The sequence below is a fragment of the Neoarius graeffei genome, chromosome 6 (assembly GCF_027579695.1).
Source record: "Neoarius graeffei isolate fNeoGra1 chromosome 6, fNeoGra1.pri, whole genome shotgun sequence".
Taxonomy (NCBI): Eukaryota; Metazoa; Chordata; class Actinopteri; order Siluriformes; family Ariidae; genus Neoarius; species Neoarius graeffei.
Window position 1 is genome coordinate 12945114 of NC_083574.1, and position 19679 is coordinate 12964792.

The following is a 19679-nucleotide window of genomic DNA, read 5'->3' on the forward strand; positions in this document are numbered from 1 at the left end:
AATTGATGCATTTTTTAAAAATAGTGAGTAAAAGTTCTGTTGGTGAGCGGCTTTCGTGTTACACCTTACATCGGAATTTAGCTCAAATTTCCAAATACTAAAATCGGTAAAAAAAAAACCCCCAAAAACAAAAAAACACATTGATTGTATTCCTATGACTTTTGGTCTGGAAGCAGTTTTCCCTTCTAGTAACCTGTGTGAGCAGTACCGATTTTATTGCCCTCTTCGTCGTTACATATTTTAACAATATATACACGGGGTACATCTTGTACCCCTGGATCTTGCAACTGATATGTCATGTTACCTTTATCAGTAAATGTCATGATAACTTGCGTCATATTCTCCAAGGTTTCTATTAATCCATTCATTCCGTTATAATTTCTACAGTATAGTATAGTAATGACGTACAAAGCAACTTTGGATTTAAAAAGTTGTCTATTCATAGATATGAAGACGTTTTCTGTGAGGGGATGTTTATTTAAGGAGACTCCAGTGTCAGTGCTTTGTAACAGTTGTGGTAAAAAAAATTCCGACACTGGAAATGGAGGGATTTGCATTTTCCCTGGAAAGTATATACATCAATTAGCTATAACATTAAAACCACTGAGAGGTGAAGTGAATAATATTATCACGTTGCAATGGCACCTGCCAAAGGGTGGGATACGAGTATATTGAACAGTCAGTTCTTGAAGTGGATGTGCTGGAAGCAGGAAAAATGGGCAAGCATAAAGACACAAGCAGGAACAAGGCACACAGTACACAATAGGCAGATTGGTGAATGTATATACAGTACAACCCCGATTCCAAAAAAGTTGGGACAAAGTACAAATTGTAAATAAAAACGGAGTGCAATGATGTGGAAGTTTCAAAATCCATATTTTATTCAGAATAGAACATAGATGACATATCAAATGTTTAAACTGAGAAAATGTATCATTTAAAGAGAAAAATTAGGTGATTTTAAATTTCATGACAACAACACATCTCAAAAAAGTTGGGACAAGGCCATGTTTACCACTGTGAGACATCCCCTTTTCTCTTTACAACAGTCTGTAAACGTCTGGGGACTGAGGAGACAAGTTGCTCAAGTTTAGGGATAGGAATGTTAACCCATTCTTGTCTAATGTAGGATTCTAGTTGCTCAACTGTCTTAGGTCTTTTTTGTCGTATCTTCCGTTTTATGATGCGCCAAATGTTTTCTATGGGTGAAAGATCTGGACTGCAGGCTGGCCAGTTCAGTACCCGGACCCTTCTTCTACGCAGCCATGATGCTGTAATTGATGCAGTATGTGGTTTGGCATTGTCATGTTGGGAAATGCAAGGTCTTCCCTGAAAGAGACGTCGTCTGGATGGGAGCATATGTTGCTCTAGAACCTGGATATACCTTTCAGCATTGATGGTGTCTTTCCAGATGTGTAAGCTGCCCATGCCACATGCACTAATGCAACCCCATACCATCAGAGATGCAGGCTTCTGAACTGAGTGCTGACAACAACTTGGGTCGTCCTTCTTGTCTTTAGTCCGAATGACACGGTGTCCCTGATTTCCATAAGGAACTTCAAATTTTGATTTGTCTGAGCACAGAACAGTTTTCCACTTTGCCACAGTCCATTTTAAATGAGCCTTGGCCCAGAGAAGACGTCTGCGCTTCTGGATCATGTTTAGATACGGCTTCTTCTTTGAACTATAGAGTTTTAGCTGGCAACGGCGGATGGCACGGTGAATTGTGTTCACAGATAATGTTCTCCAGAAATATTCCTGAGCCCATTTTGTGATTTCCAATACAGAAGCATGCCTGTATGTGATGCAGTGCCGTCTAAGGGTCCGAAGATCACGGGCACCTGGTATGGTTTTCCGACCTTGACCCTTACGCACAGAGATTCTTCCAGATTCTCTGAATCTTTTGATGATATTATGCACTCTAGATGATGATATGTTCAAACTCTTTGCAATTTTACACTGTCGAACTCCTTTCTGATATTGCTCCACTATTTGTCGGCACAGAATTAGGGGGATTGGTGATCCTCTTCCCATCTTTACTTCTGAGAGCCGCTGCCACTCCAAGATGCTCTTTTTATACCCAGTCATGTTAATGACCTATTGCCAATTGACCTAATGAGTTGCAATTTGGTCCTCCAGCTGTTCCTTTTTTGTACCTTTAACTTTTCCAGCCTCTTATTGCCCCTGTCCCAACTTTTTTGAGATGTGTTGCTGTCATGAAATTTCAAATGAGCCAATATTTGGCATGAAATTTCAAAATGTCTCACTTTCGACATTTGATATGTTGTCTGTGTTCTATTGTGAATACAATATCAGTTTTTGAGATTTGTAAATTATTGCATTCCGTTTTTATTTACAATTTGTACTTCGTCCCAACTTTTTTGGAATCGGGGTTGTAAAAGCTGCATATTTTCATCGTAAGAAATTCATAACAGAGGGGAAAAAGCAGGAAAAAAGGCTGGTGAAGAAAATTATTTATGGCTATAACTCGTGTCATGGATGTTCTTCAACATTTATTGACATTTTAAATAACAATTCATTCCATAATGTGTCACTCTTTAATAAAGAAAATAGTGTGATTTTTTTCCCTTTCATAAAACCCAATCAACCCATCCATCCATGCATCAAACAATCCATTAATCAAACTATCCATCAATCAATCCATCCATTCATCCATTAAACAATCCATCAAACAATCCATCCGAGTCCATCAATCCATCCATCCATCATACAATCCATCCAACCAACCATCAAACAATCCATCAATCCATCTATCAGTCCATCCAACCATCAAACAAGCCATCAATCAACAATCCATCCAACAATCCATCCATCATCCAACAATCCATCCATCCATCCAACAATCCAGTCAATCCATCCATCAATCTATCCAACAATCCATCCATCCATAATCCATCAATCAATCCATCAGTCCATCCATCCATCCACCAACCAATCCATCCATCCATCCACCCATCCACCAATCAAACAATCCATCGATCCAACAATCCAGTCAATCAATCCATCCATCCATCCATTAAACAAACAGTCCATCCATCCATCAATCCATCCATCAAACAATCCATCCATCAAACAATCCATCAATCCATCAAACAGTCCATCATCCACCCATCTAAACAATCCATCAATCAATCAATCCATCAATCAATCCCCATCAAACAATCCATCAAACCATCCATCCACCCATCTAAACAATCCATCAATCTATCCATCCATACAGTCATGTTACTGAGAAACCACAAAGCTCTTTGTCCTGAAAGACTTCACCTATCGGAAAATGTAACATTTCAGCTTTACTTCTGAAGTGCTGATACTGGAGACTCCTTCCAAAAATACTAAATAAATGTCCCCCAATAGAAAATGTCACCACATCACCGATCACACGTTTTTTTAAAATCCATAGAGCATTAATATAAACCTGTTATAGAAAATGTACCAACAGCTTCTGAACAATCAGAATCGAGAATTTAACTGCATGTTCCAAATGTTCTCATATTGAAGAAAAACAGTGACAAGTCTCCATCTACAAGCAAATATGATTCTTAATATGGCTGTATCATTTTAAAAATTATCTACGTTTTTTGGAACTGTACTGAGATATCTTCTGACACGCAGCCTGTTAACAACACAATTAAAGTGAGTTTTCTGGGCTCTGCTGGCCAGTTAATGCTTCAGGTAATTTGGCTTGGGTGTTGAGGGATGTCGACAGGACAGTGTAACCCCCCATCCCACTGCAGGAGGCAGTGCTACTGGAAACAGGAAATTGCTTGCAGGTGTGTGAGCATGCTTCCAATGAAAGGCAGGCAGCTGTGTTTGGAGACTCTGCCGGGACAAAAGTGGTTCTCTGATTGTGAGGGTTCATTTACTCACAAGGCTATAAAACTGAGTGGGGCAATTAGAGGTCTCGGAGAGGAGCGACACAACAGGGAGAACAGGATTGCTCTCCTTCAGCTGCCCTCTGAGGAAAAATAATAGCTTCAAATAAGTCCATACTGGCTGCTCATAAAGTGAGTGTGAGACAATTAGCAAATACAAGCCAATGGAAAGATACGCTTCCTTTAGGGCAGTTTTCAACCAAAGTCATTGTACCATAACATCTGTGGCTTTATTAACATGGTGCACTCAAATGTAGCTGGATAGTCGTCTGGATTCACTCAAATTCAGTAATTGCTAGTTGATTTTATTAGACAGGAGGCTAACAATCTCATATTGATCATTAGCTTGACGATAAAATTAATTATGTCCACACAAAGGCAGATAGACAGCTGCATTTGTGATTTTTTTTAAAGTATGTAATACTCTGCTGGCTTCATTCTATTTCCTCTGAATACCAAACATGGTCAAGAATAATTAAAAAAAATGCTAAACTTACAGTTTGGATAACTTTTCTTTGATTGTCCAATTTGTGCTGAGAAAACAAAACAGAGAGCAAATCTAAGTGGCGTTTCCGTTTGTTTAATCACCTGATAAAGACGGTCACTGTATCAATCTACAGTCTGGGCTAGAAAGAAATCAGCCCCAGCATCTCTTCAGACTATTCTGTATTTTTTTTAATGACCTTTGGTGGTGCTGTTGAGTTTGGTTTGACAAATATAAATAAACTAATTCGATCAAGTAACCGCAAATAATCCGATGTGGATGCTGAAAATAATTTTTTTAATTTCTGTAGTATTTTTGAAAGCCAGGTATGAGGCTACGTCTGTTCAAACTGAGCACTAGGATCTAATACATACATGCCATACATATACATGAAGTTTATACAAAATAAGGATGCTATAGAAACACAACATAACCACATATGCGTCAGAAAACAGAATCCAGGGACACATGTCTGCCCGGGGGCATTTTGAGTTATTGACAGATTCAGAAAGTACAGTTTCTAAGCTTTCCAATGATGCCTTCCATGTGGAGATCTGACAATATTTGAAGAATGTGTGGCCTTTTGAAAGTGTATACCTCTTAAAACAGAAAAGGGAGAAAATCGCCCTCAAAGTTTTCCATCTCAGCTACTCTGGGTGTAGGGCGGGCACATAATGGTGCTCATTTGCATGATATTAAGGAAAGCTCTACCCCCTACGAGCTAGCACGATACTACTTTCATGTAAACAAAGATCACCACGTCAATTTTCCTTCCATGCAAAGTATGCCCAACACAATTATGAAGTACAAAAATAAGTCCTAAAGTATACTTTAACGTTTTGTGGTTGAAAAATTACTCACACCGTAAGAAAGAAAGATAGCACGATGATGACACAACTAACACAACGCTAGTTTCATGTAAAGCCTCGGTCACAACCGGCCGTACAGTACGTGCTCCTACGGCCGGTCTACATGCAAAAAACACAAGAAACGCACGGAGAGCGCGCGTGTGACGTGCTGATTTTCGAGCCGCAGACCGGCCGCAGAGGTTCTTTGTCATGTCAAACAAACTCTACAGGCGCTTACGTTTTTTTCAGGTTGCAAGACAAACTTACGGCCAACGCGCGTCTTTCTCCATGAACAAAAAAAAAAAACCGCAGCGATTTGGGAAACGCCAAAAATCGCACGGCCAAAAAATCGTACGTCCGGTTGTGACCTAGGCTTAACCAAACCACAACACACTCCGTTACATGCAAAAATAACCACACAGCCTTAGATTAATAAACTTACCCCATCAGAAAGAGAAACGGCGCCTTGCACACATCAATGCCTCCGATGGAATGTAGTCCTAGAACGGTCCGTGTATCATCCGATCATTCAAGTATTCCATTCAATCTGGAAAACGAGGTTGCGGTTTTTTTTTGCTAGAAATGGTTATCTCCGATGTAAATACCGTGTGTCTGGTTGCTTCGCGGGGCTCCTCTGCGCTCTGTTTAGTAACTCATTCCATAGTGAAATCACACGCCTGTATGCAGTTAAGTAGCCACGAGCTCAGCTCGTATCATACAGCTGATTCGCGAAAAAAAAAAAAAAGACTTAAATCATCATGTGAATGGCCCATATGGTAATTTACCCACACCCCCCAGCAGGCTACAGTCCTAACAAAAACGAGACAATTTGCAACAAAAAATGTATGCTTTTCCAACAAAACAATCTATTATCTGAAATACTGATTGCATTCTTCAAGATCTCAACTTGCACATGATGGAAAAAAGCAAAAATCACAAATTTCGAAAAAAAATGCTTCTTTTGCGATTATCTCGGATTCGTTTCGACCGACATGTGTCTCTGGATTCGGTGAGGGGTCACATATGTCCAATGTTTCCTGATGCTGTCCAGCTAGCCTAAGAAAGTATATTTTGTAATTTTAACAATTATATTCCTGAGGCGGGTGGCACGGTGGTGTAGTGGTTAGTGCTGTCGCCTCACAGCAAGAAGGTCCTGGGTTCGAGCCCAGCGGCCAGCGAGGGCCTTTCTGTGTGGAGTTTGCATGCTCTCCCCGTGTCCGTGGGGGTTTCCTCCACAGTCCAAAGACATGCAAGTTAGGCTAATTGGTGGCTCTAAATTGACCGTAGGTGTGAATGGTTGTCTGTGTCTCTGTGTTAACCCTGCGATGACCTAGTGACTTGTCCAGGGTGTACCCCGCCTCTCGCCCATAGTCAGCTGGGATAGGCTCCAGCTTGCCTGCGACCCCATAGGACAGGATAAGCGGCTACAGATAATGGATGGATGGATTCCTGAGGCAAAAAATACAAACAGCACCACAAACAAACTCTCTACCATCGTTATTGGTAGGCCGATCGGTTCTGTCAATTATCTGCTATATCTGGTTTTGTATTTTCAAGTTCAAAAAGTACCCATTCATCCACATTTCTTTTGTTCGGCAAATACAGATGATCATCCAAGTCTTTCTATTTTATATTTGTTTGTATTCAAGTGTGAACTCACGAGACAGCTTTACATACTCAAATTCTCCACAAGTAGGAGAAAATAAATTTGATTTGAGCCAGCTGCTTATTTAAAAAAACAAAACAACCCTGCATCTAATCCCATATTGCCATCTAGTGGTCACTTTTGGCTAATACAACTTATATTTCTAAATTTGCACAAATAAAATACACACACCTCATTAAAAATTTCCAATCGTTTATTCTTTATTTAGTACCAAATTCCAAAATGTTAGAAAAAAGATCTATACAGATGTAATATCTAAAGTTTTTAATTTAAGAACGTTCCTCCATCCTTACACATCATGCCTCAGAGTCCTCCTCCTCCAGCGAAAATGAGCTCGAGTGCTGCTTGTAGGTCTCCGTCTGTAGCCTGGAGGGCTCGTAAAGCCAGTTCTTCATCTCTGATGCCCATATCTCTCAGCTGCTGCATCTGCGTCTGCCAGCGCCCCTACGGGACAAGAGAAGATGCAGCGTTCTAGTATGATCACTAAAAAGACCCATTCTCCTGCCAGTGTTTGTCGATGAAGATTGCACAGGTACATGTGCTTGATTTTACTCATTTGGGTGTCCGTAAAAATTTGAACCATATACTGTACCTCTAAGCCATTATTATCCATTAATTTTTTTTCCAAATTATGGAAATAGTCTACATTGGATATTTAAAAAAAAAAAAAAAAAGTGTACACACCCCGTTAAAATGATCGGTTTTTCTGATGTAAAAAAGGAGACCACGATAAATCATTTCAAAACTTTTCCCCACCTTTAATGTGACCTGTACAATTCTATTGAAAAACAAACAAAATCTGTTAAGGGGAAAAACAAACAAACAAACAAACAAACAAACAAACAAACAAACAAACAAACGTATAATAGGCTGGTTGCATAAGTGTGCACGCCCTTAAACTAATACTCTGTTGAAGCACCTTTTGATTTAATTACAGCATTCAGTCTTTTCGGGTCGGAGTCTATCAGCCTGCCACATCTAGACTTGGCAATATTTGCCCACTCTTCCTTGCAAAAGCACTCCAAATCTCTCAGAATGCAAGGGCGTCTCTTGTGCACAGCCCTCTTCAGGTCACCCCACAGATTTTCAATTGGATTTAGGTCTGGGCTCTGGCTGGGCCGTTCCAAAACTTTTTTGGGGTCATTGTCGTGCTGAAAGATGAAACTCCTCTTCATCTTCAGCTTTCTAGCGGACACCTGAAGGTTTTGGGCCAAAATTGACTGGTATTTGGAACTGTTCATAATTCCCTCCACCTTGACTAAAGCCCCTGTTCCAGCTGAAGAAAAACAAACCCAGAACACGATGCTGCCATCACCATGCTTCACCGTGGGTATGGTGTCCTTTTGGTGATGCGCAGTGTTGTTTTTGCACCAAACATACCTTTTGGAATTGTGGCCAAAAAGTTCAACCTTGGTTTCATCAGACCAGAACACATTTTCCCACATGCTTTTGGGAGAGTTGATGTATTTGTTTGCAAAATTTAACCAGGCCTGGATGTTTTTCTTTGACCCTACCTCATAGTCCAGACATATGGAGAATATAGGAGATTGTTGTCACGTGTAGTACACAACCAGTACTTGCCAGAAATTCCTGCAGCTCCTTCAGTGTTGCTGTCGGCCTCTCGGCAGCCTCCCTGACCAGTTTCCGTCTCGTCTTTTCATCAATTTTGGAGGGACGTCCAGTTCTTGGTAACGTCACTCAGGGGCAAAGACAGGTTTTTAATTTGGGCACCATGGCGAGCGTAGCGAGCCAAAAATTTTTTTTTTTTACTATTTTTGCGTGTGGCGTGCCGAAAATTTTTGATGTATCATTTTTAGTCATTTTTTTTAACCAATTATAAATATATCGAGCAATAAAAATAATAGAAATTACATAATCATGTGAAAGTATACGTAAAGTAGTGCTGTATCTAAAAAGTCAAAAGTTTTCTCCAACATTCTGAATAAATAAAAAAAGATAAAAATAGTTCAGGAATTTTTTATATGCATGAAAAATGGGAAACAATATGTAATATCAATCTATTTGCACAAGAGTATGGGCAGCAGAGAACTTTAAAATCTCAAACAGTGAAACAATAATGATCTAGAACAATCAAAATATCAAAAATATGACATATGTATCTGTCTAAGCTATTGATACATATAGAAAAAGCTAGAATATGTCAATTCAACAATATATCAATTAAAATAAAACAAGATATCAATATATAATATAACCACATAAAATAGTTTATAGTATGTCTTTACATATATTAATATTAGGTCCAGTAGTATAATTAGTATAACAGTCATTCAACAACACAATTAAAGTTATTACTCTTAGAATTATCACAAACCGACAGCCACGTGTTATCATGAATCGTTGAGAATTTCACAACATAAACAAAGGAAGTATATTTTACGACATTCAGACGTCAGAGACTCGGACACGGTTTACGGTAATCACTAGACGCATTTCATGTTCACTTCATGTTATGAAGTGACTGAACAACAAATTGAAATATATGCCAAAAAATGACATTTAACAATAATTTAAAAATATTTTGGGTTCTCCACCCTTATGAAACAGGATTTTTTCTTCTAATTTCAGTCCCCAAAGGATTTCGCGGGCCTTTTTTGTGATTGTTGCGGGCTAAAATGTCTGATGTTGCAGGGGTTTTTCCAAAAAACTGCGATGAAAGTTGCGGTGTTTTTTAGGTTTTTGTTGCGATTACATTGCGGGAGGAAGTGAAAGTTGCGAGAAATTGTTGCGATTTTCTCTTTTTGTGATTAAAATTGAGTGATATGTTAAATATTAAGTCATTACTGAAAAACTATTGATTAAAAAAACAGACACTGAGAAATGGTCCTATAAACAACTTTACCAATATAAAAGATTACCAGGACTAGAAAAATAGGCTTTACTTATCCAAATGCACCTGTTGGTTCAAAAGTTAAAGTGCAGAGAACCTCACAGCACAACATGAAGTTACCTTAAAATATAATATAAATGCCTCAGCTTTCATGTAAGAAAAAAAACTATTAATACTAGTACTGTGTGCAGGCAGTCTCTCCTGAAGACTAAATTAAACAATAATTATAAACTAATAAAATAAATGGCTCAGGCTTCATAGAAGAAAAAACAACAACAATTTGAACAGAATCTCACAGTATGATGCTGAAGCTGCCTCAACAATGGAAAATAAAATACCATTTTAGCAAAAATGTTGGCATGTATTAAGTAAAAAATAATGTCAAGTGCACACAGTCCTTCACTGTAAACATAACACACTTTCAGTAACAGAATTTAAGCCTATATAAACACTGACTCACACATCATGCAATGTTGCCAGATACTGCTGACGTTTTCCAGCCCAAAACCCGCCAAAATGCACTTAAAACCACCCAATCTGGCAACATTGCGCACATGCTGCTTCTCTTGAACGTATACACGGAAGTAAGGCGGAAGATAGTTTGTCGACGTCACCTCAAGACGACGCCAACGATTGGTCAAATTTGCGGGAAAGTTGCGGTGATTGGATATAATTGCAACACCGCCCTGAATTCGCGGGGATTGGTTGAATTTGCGTTGAAGTTGCAAATCGCAACATCGCAAAATCCTGGAGGGTCTGTAATTTGGGCAATTTTCGTATGTTCTATTTCGGGCCTTTTGACAAGCCTGTAATTTGGGCGCCGTTATACGGTATGTAATTGGGGCTGTATTTGCCCTTGACGTCACTGTTGTCCCATATTTTCTCCACTTCTTGATGACTGTCTTCACTGTGCTCCATGGTATATCTAACGCCGTGGAAATGTTTTTGTCCCCTTCTCCTGACTGATACCTTTCAACAATGAGATCCCTTTGATTCTTTGTAAGCTCTCTGGCTTTTGCTGGAGGATGCAACTGAGTAAATGTCTGAACTTTATTTGGGGTGAATCAGAGTCATTTTAATCGACGGCAGGTGTGAACCCGAAAAGACTGAATGCTGTAATTAAATCAAAAGGTGCTTCAACAAAGTATTAGTTTAAGGGTGTGCGCACTTATTTTTACATCAGAAAAACCTATATCATTTTAACCGGGTGTGTACACTTTTTATATCCACTGTATATACTTCCAGGAAACCCAGATAAGGTTGGAGAAAAGACTGATCAGAATGACTGCTTGTGTAGCAGGAAGTCTATTGTGCTACAATACAGAGCCTTTTGTTAAAGTATTCTGTTTCGGGCAGCTGTGAAAAGTTTCCTGTTTGAGTAACTGTTTAGCTTCATGTTGATTGTTTTCTTTTATTCCAGCTGAAATAAACTTCAAAATAAAGCTACGCGTGTGTGTGTGTGGGGTGCTCTTCTGGTTTTGCAAACCAGCCAACCCAATACAGTGCGTCATGTTTTGTTATAATCTAAATGTGACTCTATTCATGGAGATGTAAAGGTCAGTGGCACAATTACTGAAACCACTGCAGAGATGTACACAGGCCTCAGCAGGTACGTGTTGTCATGCAGACGGTGTCTGCGAGTGTGTGTTTCACCTGTAGAGGGGTCACTCTGGAAGCCTCCAGAGCCTGCTGCAGCGCCCGACTCAACACACTACTAGTGACAGGAGTCCCTGCTGCTGCTGCTGAAGAGCTGCCAGTGGACACATCCTGCAGAGAAAAAGGTGAAGAGGAGGCATGTGGAAGGCTTGGATATGAGCATCATACTACCAGTGCTGATCTTTATATGAGTCATACAGGTGCTGGTCATACCGGTATAATTAGAATATCATGAAAAAGTTGATTTATTTCAGTAATTCCAGTCAAAAAGTGAAACTTGTATATTATATTCATTCATTACACACAGACTGATATATTTCAAATGTTTATTTCTTTTAATTTTGATGATTATAACTGACAACTAATGAAAATCCCAAATTCAGTATCTCAGAAAATTAGAATATTACTTAAAGGAACAGTCCACCGTATTTCCATAACGAAATATGCTCATCTGAATTGAGACGAGCTGCTCCGTACCTCTCCGAGCTTTGCGCGACCTCCCAGTCAGTCAGACGCGCTGTCACTCCTGTTAGCAAAGTAGCTAGGCTCAGTATAGCCAACGGTATTTTTTGGGACTGTAGTTAGATGTGACTAAACTCTTCCGCGTTTTTCCTGTTTACATAGGTTTATATGACCAGTGACATGAAACAAGTTCAGTTACACAAATTGAAACGTAGCGATTTTCTATGCTATGGAAAGTCCGGGGGCGGCATGGTGGTGTAGTGGTTAGTGCTGTCGCCTCACAGCAAGAAGGTCCAGGTTCGAGCCCCGTGGCCGGCGAGGGCCTTTCTGTGTGGAGTTTGCATGTTCTCCCCGTGTCCGCGTGGGTTTCCTCCGGGTGCTCCGGTTTCCCCCACAGTCCAAAGACATGCAGGTTAGGTTAACTGGTGACTCTAAATTGACCGTAGGTGTGAATGTGAGTGTGAATGGTTGTCTGTGTCTATGTGTCAGCCCTGTGATGACCTGGCGACTTGTCCAGGGTGTACCCCGCCTTTCACCCGTAGTCAGCTGGGATAGGCTCCAGCTTGCCTGCGACCCTGTAGAACAGGATAAAGTGGCTACAGATAATGAGATGAGATGAGATGGAAAGTCCGCACTATAATGACAGGCGTACTAACACCTTCTGCGTGCTTCGGCAGCGCATTGATATGGAGCTCAGATATCAATGCGCTGCCGAAGCGCGCAGAAGGTGTTAGTACGCCTGTCATTATAGTGCGGACTTTCCATAGCACAGAAAATCGCTACGTTTCAATTTGTGTAACTGAACTTGTTTCATATCACTGGTCATATAAACCTATGTAAACAGGAAAAACGCGGAAGAGTTTGGTCGCATCTAACTACAGCCCCCAAAAATACCGTTGGCTATACTGAGCCTAGCTACATTGCTAGCAGGAGTAACAGAGCGTCTGACTGACTGGGAGGTCGCACAAAGCTCGGAGAGGTACGGAGCAGCTCGTCTCAATTCAGATAAGAGCATATTTCATTATGGAAATACGGTGGACTGTTCCTTTAAGACCAATACAAAAAAAGGATTTTTAGAAATGTTGGCCAACTGAAAAGTATGAACATGAAAAGTATGAGCATGTACAGCACTCAATACTTAGTTGGGGCTCCTTTTGCCTGAATTACTGCAGCAATGCGGCGTGGCATGGAGTCGATCAGTCTGTGGCACTGCTCAGGTGTTATGAGAGTCCAGGTTGCTCTGATCGTGGCCTTCAGCTCTTCTGCATTGTAGGGTCTGGCGTATCGCATCTTCCTCTTCACAATACCCCATAGATTTTCTATGGGGTTAAGATCAGGTGAGTTTGCTGGCCAATTAAGAACAGGGATACCATGGTCCTTAAACCAGGTACTGGTAGCTTTGGCACTGTGTGCAGGTGCCAAGTCCTGTTGGAAAATGAAATCTGCATCTCCATAAAGTTGGTCAGCAGCAGGAAGCATGAAGTGCTCTCAAACTTCCTGGTAGACGGCTGCGTTGACCTTGGACCTCAGAAAACACAGTGGACCAACACCCGCAGATGACATGGCACCCCAAACCATCACTGACTGTGGAAACTTTACACTGGACCTCAAGCAACGTGGATTCTGTGCCTCTCCTCTCTTCCTCCAGACTCTGGGACCTTGATTTCCAAAGGAAATGCAAAATTTACTTTCATCAGAGAACATAACTTTGGACCACTCAGCAGCAGTCCAGTCCTTTTTGTCTTTAGCCCAGGCGAGCCGCTTCTGACGCTGTCTCTTGTTCAAGAGTGGCTTGACACAAGGGATGCGACAGCTGAAACCCATGTCTTGCATATGTCTGTGCGTGGTGGTTCTTGAAGCACTGACTCCAGCTGCAGTCCACTCTTTGTGAATCTCCCCCACATTTTTGAATGGGTTTTGTTTCACAATCCTCTCCAGGGTGCGGTTATCCCTATTGCTTGTACACTTTTTTCTACCACATCTTTTCCTTCCCTTTGCCTCTCTATTAATGTGCTTGGACACAGAGCTCTGTGAACAGCCAGCCTCTTTAGCAATGACCTTTTGTGTCTTGCCCTCCTTGTGCAAGATGTCAATGGTCGTCTTTTGGACAACTGTCAAGTCAGCAGTCTTCCTCATGATTGTGTCGCCTACAGAACGAGACTGAGAGACCATTTAAAGGCCTTTGCAGGTGTTTTGAGTTAATTAGCTGATTAGAGTGTGGCACCAGGTGTCTTCAATATTGAACCTTTTCACAATATTCTAATTTTCTGAGATACGGGTCATTCCATGCCAAATCAAAAAATATCTGACAAATTTATGCTCGACCATCTCAGATTTCAATGAAATTTGGAGGGCTCAGAGATGCTATTAAAAGAAGTTAATCCCCAAAATTTGAGCTTCCTATCTCCAACGGTTTCAGAGATACTGGCATTTGAATTTTTCTATTTTTTTGTTTAAAACATACATATTTCAAAGTGTAACAATCTTTATTATGCAAGATAGAAACCTAAAATTTTGCACAGAGAGACTCAATGTCTTGTACTACAAGCTTCAACTTAGAATTTCAGTGGTCATTGTATATTAGATGGTGATTTTAACAAGGAAATTAAAAAGACAAATTTGCATTTTTTGCATTTTTAATTCATCCTGGAAGTTTGCCTGTGGCAGTAATGCTTAAACTAAGAATGTTATTCAAATCTACACAGAAATATCTACCAATTTCAGTTTTACCAAGTCTCCACTATTCCTAGTTTGTCTGTAATAGGGTTTTGAAATTCGCCGATTTCTAAAACATGCATTTTCAGTAGCATGGATTCCAATGTGGGATAGCAGTTAGGAACTTGTAAATTTTTTTCAGTAATCTCCTAGACCCATATTTTATATTTCCAAGTTTTTGTTCTGTGTCTCTCAAGTATTTCTGAGCTACAAGTGTTTAAAAAATCCATTTTTTCCAAATTCGAATTTTTGATATTATTTCCATTTTATTGATGATTAAGGACTGATAAATACAACTAAATGATTTGTATAGATAAGGAAACATTTTACTTGTGTTCATGTCACAGAAATATGGTTTTAAAAATATTATCATTTTGAAATAAGCTAAATAATATATGAACATTTCACATTTTTCAGTAAATATATATATATATATATATATATATATATATATATATATATATATATATATATATATATATATATATATAAAAACTAAAGTCAGTCAGTCATTTTTCATATAAAATCACTTAACTTACAATTTCTGTTGTATGTTAGTTTATGGCAGTCAGAATCTTTCTTTAGTCCAATTCCTATAGAACAGGGAGGAAGTTCAGCCATTTCTAGATGTCTAAGAAGAAACTCATTTATACTGATCTCAAATTGAAAGCAACTACAATTATATTCCCTAGTCAACTATTCAAAATATCCAATCCTTGCAAAGAAACACATTCAGTTAATAACATTGGTAAATTTTCTCAGTGCTCTGTATTACAATGTATTTAATATAATCCAAGCAATATAATGTTATCTGAACAAGTATGCAGTTTACAGACTCTAAAACTATAAGATATGAGCCACCTGTTCTGGTATCAAAGGTCACCTATTGTGCTGTGTTGATATTGATAAGGCTGGCTGTTGACTGGTACACAATAGCTGGTCATTGATTGCTAATGTTACACAGTCTTAGATTAAAATCAATTTACAAATAATTAATACTGAGCATTAATTGAAATTTTATTTAAAATTGAGATAGAAACATGTCTCCTAACCTACTTGAGCCTTACTGAAGCATTTATTAACCCTTAAATATCAGTTATATGAAAATATATCAAAAATTCGAATTTGGTGAAAATGGATTTTTTAAACCCCTGTAGTTTAAAAATACTTGAGAGACACAGAACAAAAATTTGGAAATATAAAATATGGGTCTTGGGGATTACTGAAAAAAATTTACAAGTTCCTAACTGCTATCCCACATTGGATTTCTTGCTACTGAAAATAGCATGTTTTAGAAATCGGCGAATTTCAAAACCCTATTACAGACAAACTAGGAATAGTGGAGACTTGGTAAAACTGAAATTGGTAGATATTTCTGTGTAGATTTGAATAACATTCTTAGTTTAAGCATTACTGCCACAGGCAAGCTTCCAGAATGAGTTAAAAATGCAAAAAAATGCAAATTTGTCTTTTTAATTTCCTTGTTAAAATCACCATCTAATATACAATGACCATTGAAATTCTAAGTTGAAGCTTGTAGTACAAGACATTGAGTCTCTCTGTGCAAAATTTTAGGTTTCTATCTTGCATAATAAAGATTATATTACACTTTGAAATATGTATGTTTTGAGCAAAAAACAAAAAAATCGAAAAATTCAAATGCCTGTATCTCTGAAACTATTGGTGATAGGAAGCTCAAGTTTTGGGGATTAACGTCTTTTAATAGTATCTCTGAGCCCTCCAAATTTCATTGAAATCTGAGCTGGTCGAGTATAACCTCTTGTTGATTTGGCATGGAATGACCCATACTGAATTTGGGGTTTTCATTAGTTGTCAGTTATAATCATCAAAATTAAAAGAAACAAACACTTGAAATATATCAGTCTGTGTGGAATGAATGTATACATTATACAAGTGTCACTTTTTGACTGGAATTACTGAAATAAATCAACTTTTTCATGATATTCAAATTACATGACCAGCACCTGTACTTGTAGATCTTTTAATGAAAATGTCTTTGAAATTGGAGTCAGTCTTTAATAATGCCAACGATCATAGTCATCAGGATTCTACCTAGGTCTTTTCAGCGTATCGGGCCAATACACAATCTTTCCTTGCCGCTACGCCCACAATATTGCCGGCACGCCTGTAAAAGTTGCCGCTACACGAATAAAAAGACTTATCAAGATTGAAAATGTGGCCTTTTGTTTAATTTTCTCTTGCTATCCCAGTGCAGCGGCGACGGCACGCTGCGCCGCCATGCGAACGCTCTACATTCGGACATACTCACTTCCCCGTCCACATAAGCGCCCAGTGCAGAGCTGCCCGAGTCGTTCCATGTGGAAAGTCACTGATCATGCTAGTCCGGTTTACCTCCTTCCTTATGCTGTGTGCACGGTGTTAAGAGGCGCTTACGCACCATACACGTAATACCCCGAGTTAGATCAGGATGATCATGTTTTGTAATTGAATGGCTGAAGCTGAAAATAAAGCAGATGCTTGGTGAACATGAACTGGTTGTTTTATTGTTATTCCATAAACGTGTCACTAATATAGCAATTTTTGGCCAAAAAACCCCCCACACAACTCTCACTGATATTACCAAAAAAGAGTGACTTTCAGGGAGGCCTGCAAGTGCCAGGAAATGCACTAGAATGCATCTCTGAGCATGTAGAACCCGTGGGGGCTCTAAGGCGGCCCCGGAACCCCTGGCTGTTATAACTGGTGCCACTACGCTGATATTTTGGTCTCGTTAGAACCCGGAGTCATGTTGTAGATAACACAAATTTCCTTCGACTCGTCAATAATCCACCATTTTGTCTGCATTTTGCTTTGACTACACTAGCTGTGGCTTTCAGTTAGATAAAAATGGCATGTATACTCACTAAGCACTTTAATAGGAACATCTGTACAGCTGCTCATTCATGCACTCAATTATCCAATCAGGATACAATTGGAAACTCGGATATTTTCGCTACGTTCACACTGCAAGGCTTAATGCTCAATTCCGATTTTTTTGTGAAATCCGATTTTTTTGTGAGGTCGTTCACATTAACAAATATATGCGACTTGTATGTGATCCTCAGTATGAACGAAAAGCGACCTAAAAGTGTTCCGCATGCGCATTGTAGGATACGACGACGTCACACGCAGTGAGCATGGCCAGTGTTTACGGAAGTAAAACCGCCCGGTTGCGGTATGACCCATCCAATCTAGCTTGAATAGCTGTATCCCCCCAAATGGAAATCAGCTCCCTAACCTCTGCGTCCTTCCATTGAGAAGATTCAGAACCTTCACAGCCCGAAGTGTCCCTCGCATTGATGTCATGCGCAGGGGCGCAGATACGTTTTTTGAACTGGGGGGGACAAAGCTGCCAGCAAACCAACCCCAACCCCGATATGCCTGTCAAACTTGTTGTGGGTTACTATAGCAACCAAGCTCGAGCTCGCAACCTGTGCAGTCTGCGCAGCTCAACCAACCGAATATCAGTCTTTGTTTTGTTTTATGTGAGTTGTTGCAACTATGTATACACTGCCGTGCACCTCAATAAACCGAATGGTAATTAGTCTTTTGATTTTTCCATGAGGTTTGCCTTATGCAAAGTGGGGGGGACCGAACGAAGTGAATTTAAATCTGGGTGGGACAAATCCCACCCGTCCCACCCTCTATCTGCGCCCGTGATTATGCGCCATGTTGTTGTAACTTTTTTTTGAGAGACCCGCCGCCTACTTCAGCGCAGAATAGTGACGTTTGTGGCTTGTTGATGACGTGTAAGTCGGATGAATGCGACCTGGCGGTTCAGACTGAAGTCGCATATGAAAAGAGCGGATAGGAATCGGAATTAGGACCACATATCCAAACGGCCTGGGTCGGATTTGAAAAAATCGGATCTGTGTCGTTCATATTGTCAATAAAAGATCGGATACAGGTCACATATGGGCGAAAAGATCGGATTTGAGTAACTTCAGCCTGCAGTGTGAACGTAGCCTTAGACAGTCAAAGTTTTTTTTTTTTAAAACAGGCAACCAGGCCATGTGTTTTCAATCTTTAGCCATCTAAGTTTTTGGTGAACTTGTGCCCAACGTAGCCTCGGATCCCTGTTGTGGGCAGACAAGAGTGTGACCTGATGAGGTGAGGTTATTTTCTGCTGTTTGAGTCCATCTGCCTGAAAGGGATCCTCCAGCGGGTTGATTTTCAAACTTATTTTATTTTATGTAAAATTAGTCCTAGACTTCAAAAATCAGACTTTCATTTTCAGAGACCAAACAGTTCTCTAGTTGTCTCAAACACACTTTCTGTAGATCATGTGGGGGGGATTAATAAAAAAAAAAAAAAAAAAGATTTTGCAGCACAAGGTCTCATGTCTGATCCAGTTTCTGTCGGTGGCCCTCTGTTCCAGCTGAGCAAACACACTTTGCATTTTCTCTGTGGAAATGCAGTCTAGCTCCAGCTTGTGCTCTCTTTTTAGCATCATTGTAGCCTTTATATGCTACAAAATGAGGCATATTTATCTAAAAACTGATAAATTTGGTAAAAATACTTGTAAAACTACGACGTAAACAGAGACTCTAAACAGCTGAATTGCTCCAAGCGAGTGCTACCTGATGTCATCGTATACGCCACCACGGCAGGAAGTCCATCCGGTATACTAAAAAAAAAAAAGCGTTTTTCTCGACAACTATTTGGTCTCCGAAAATGAAAAGTTTGATTTTTGAACTCTATGGCTACTTTTACATAAAATAGACTTGAAAATCAATCCACTGGAGGATCCCTTTAAAGTGCATATCACGGGTAAATTCAGGAGCAAGATCAATGTAATTCTCCTATTTTAAATTAAACTTGTGAAATATCTGTAACATTTTGCGCTTTTTTTTTTTACCTTGTGCAATACCAGAAAAATTCAGTTGAAATCAAGCCATTTGAGGCGAATTGGTCCGCCTCTGGAAAAAATTAGCATTTGGATTTCCCGGGAAACATTGATTTTCGTGACGTCATCTGCGGGACGCCTCCTTCTGAATCCTACGTCAGCGCTGGTTTGTTGATGAGAAAACGACCTGGTGGTTTCCTGCAAATTTCTTCAACGTTACTGCGTAATTATTAA

The 19679-nt window shown here is 39.7% G+C and overlaps 1 protein-coding gene across 1 annotated transcript in view; it reads right to left on the reverse strand.

Moving 5' to 3' along the window:
- Positions 1-7069: 7069 nt before the first annotated feature.
- The window catches only part of ubl7b (ubiquitin-like 7b (bone marrow stromal cell-derived)), a 49187-nt gene continuing 36577 nt past the window's right edge, over positions 7070-19679 (reverse strand). The window contains exons 10-11 of the mRNA XM_060923335.1: positions 11399-11512; positions 7070-7338 (exon numbers count right to left, since the gene is read on the reverse strand). Of these exons, the coding sequence (XP_060779318.1) occupies positions 7198-7338; positions 11399-11512 (255 nt within the window). The 3' untranslated portion in view covers positions 7070-7197. The remainder of the gene's footprint in view (positions 7339-11398; positions 11513-19679) is intronic.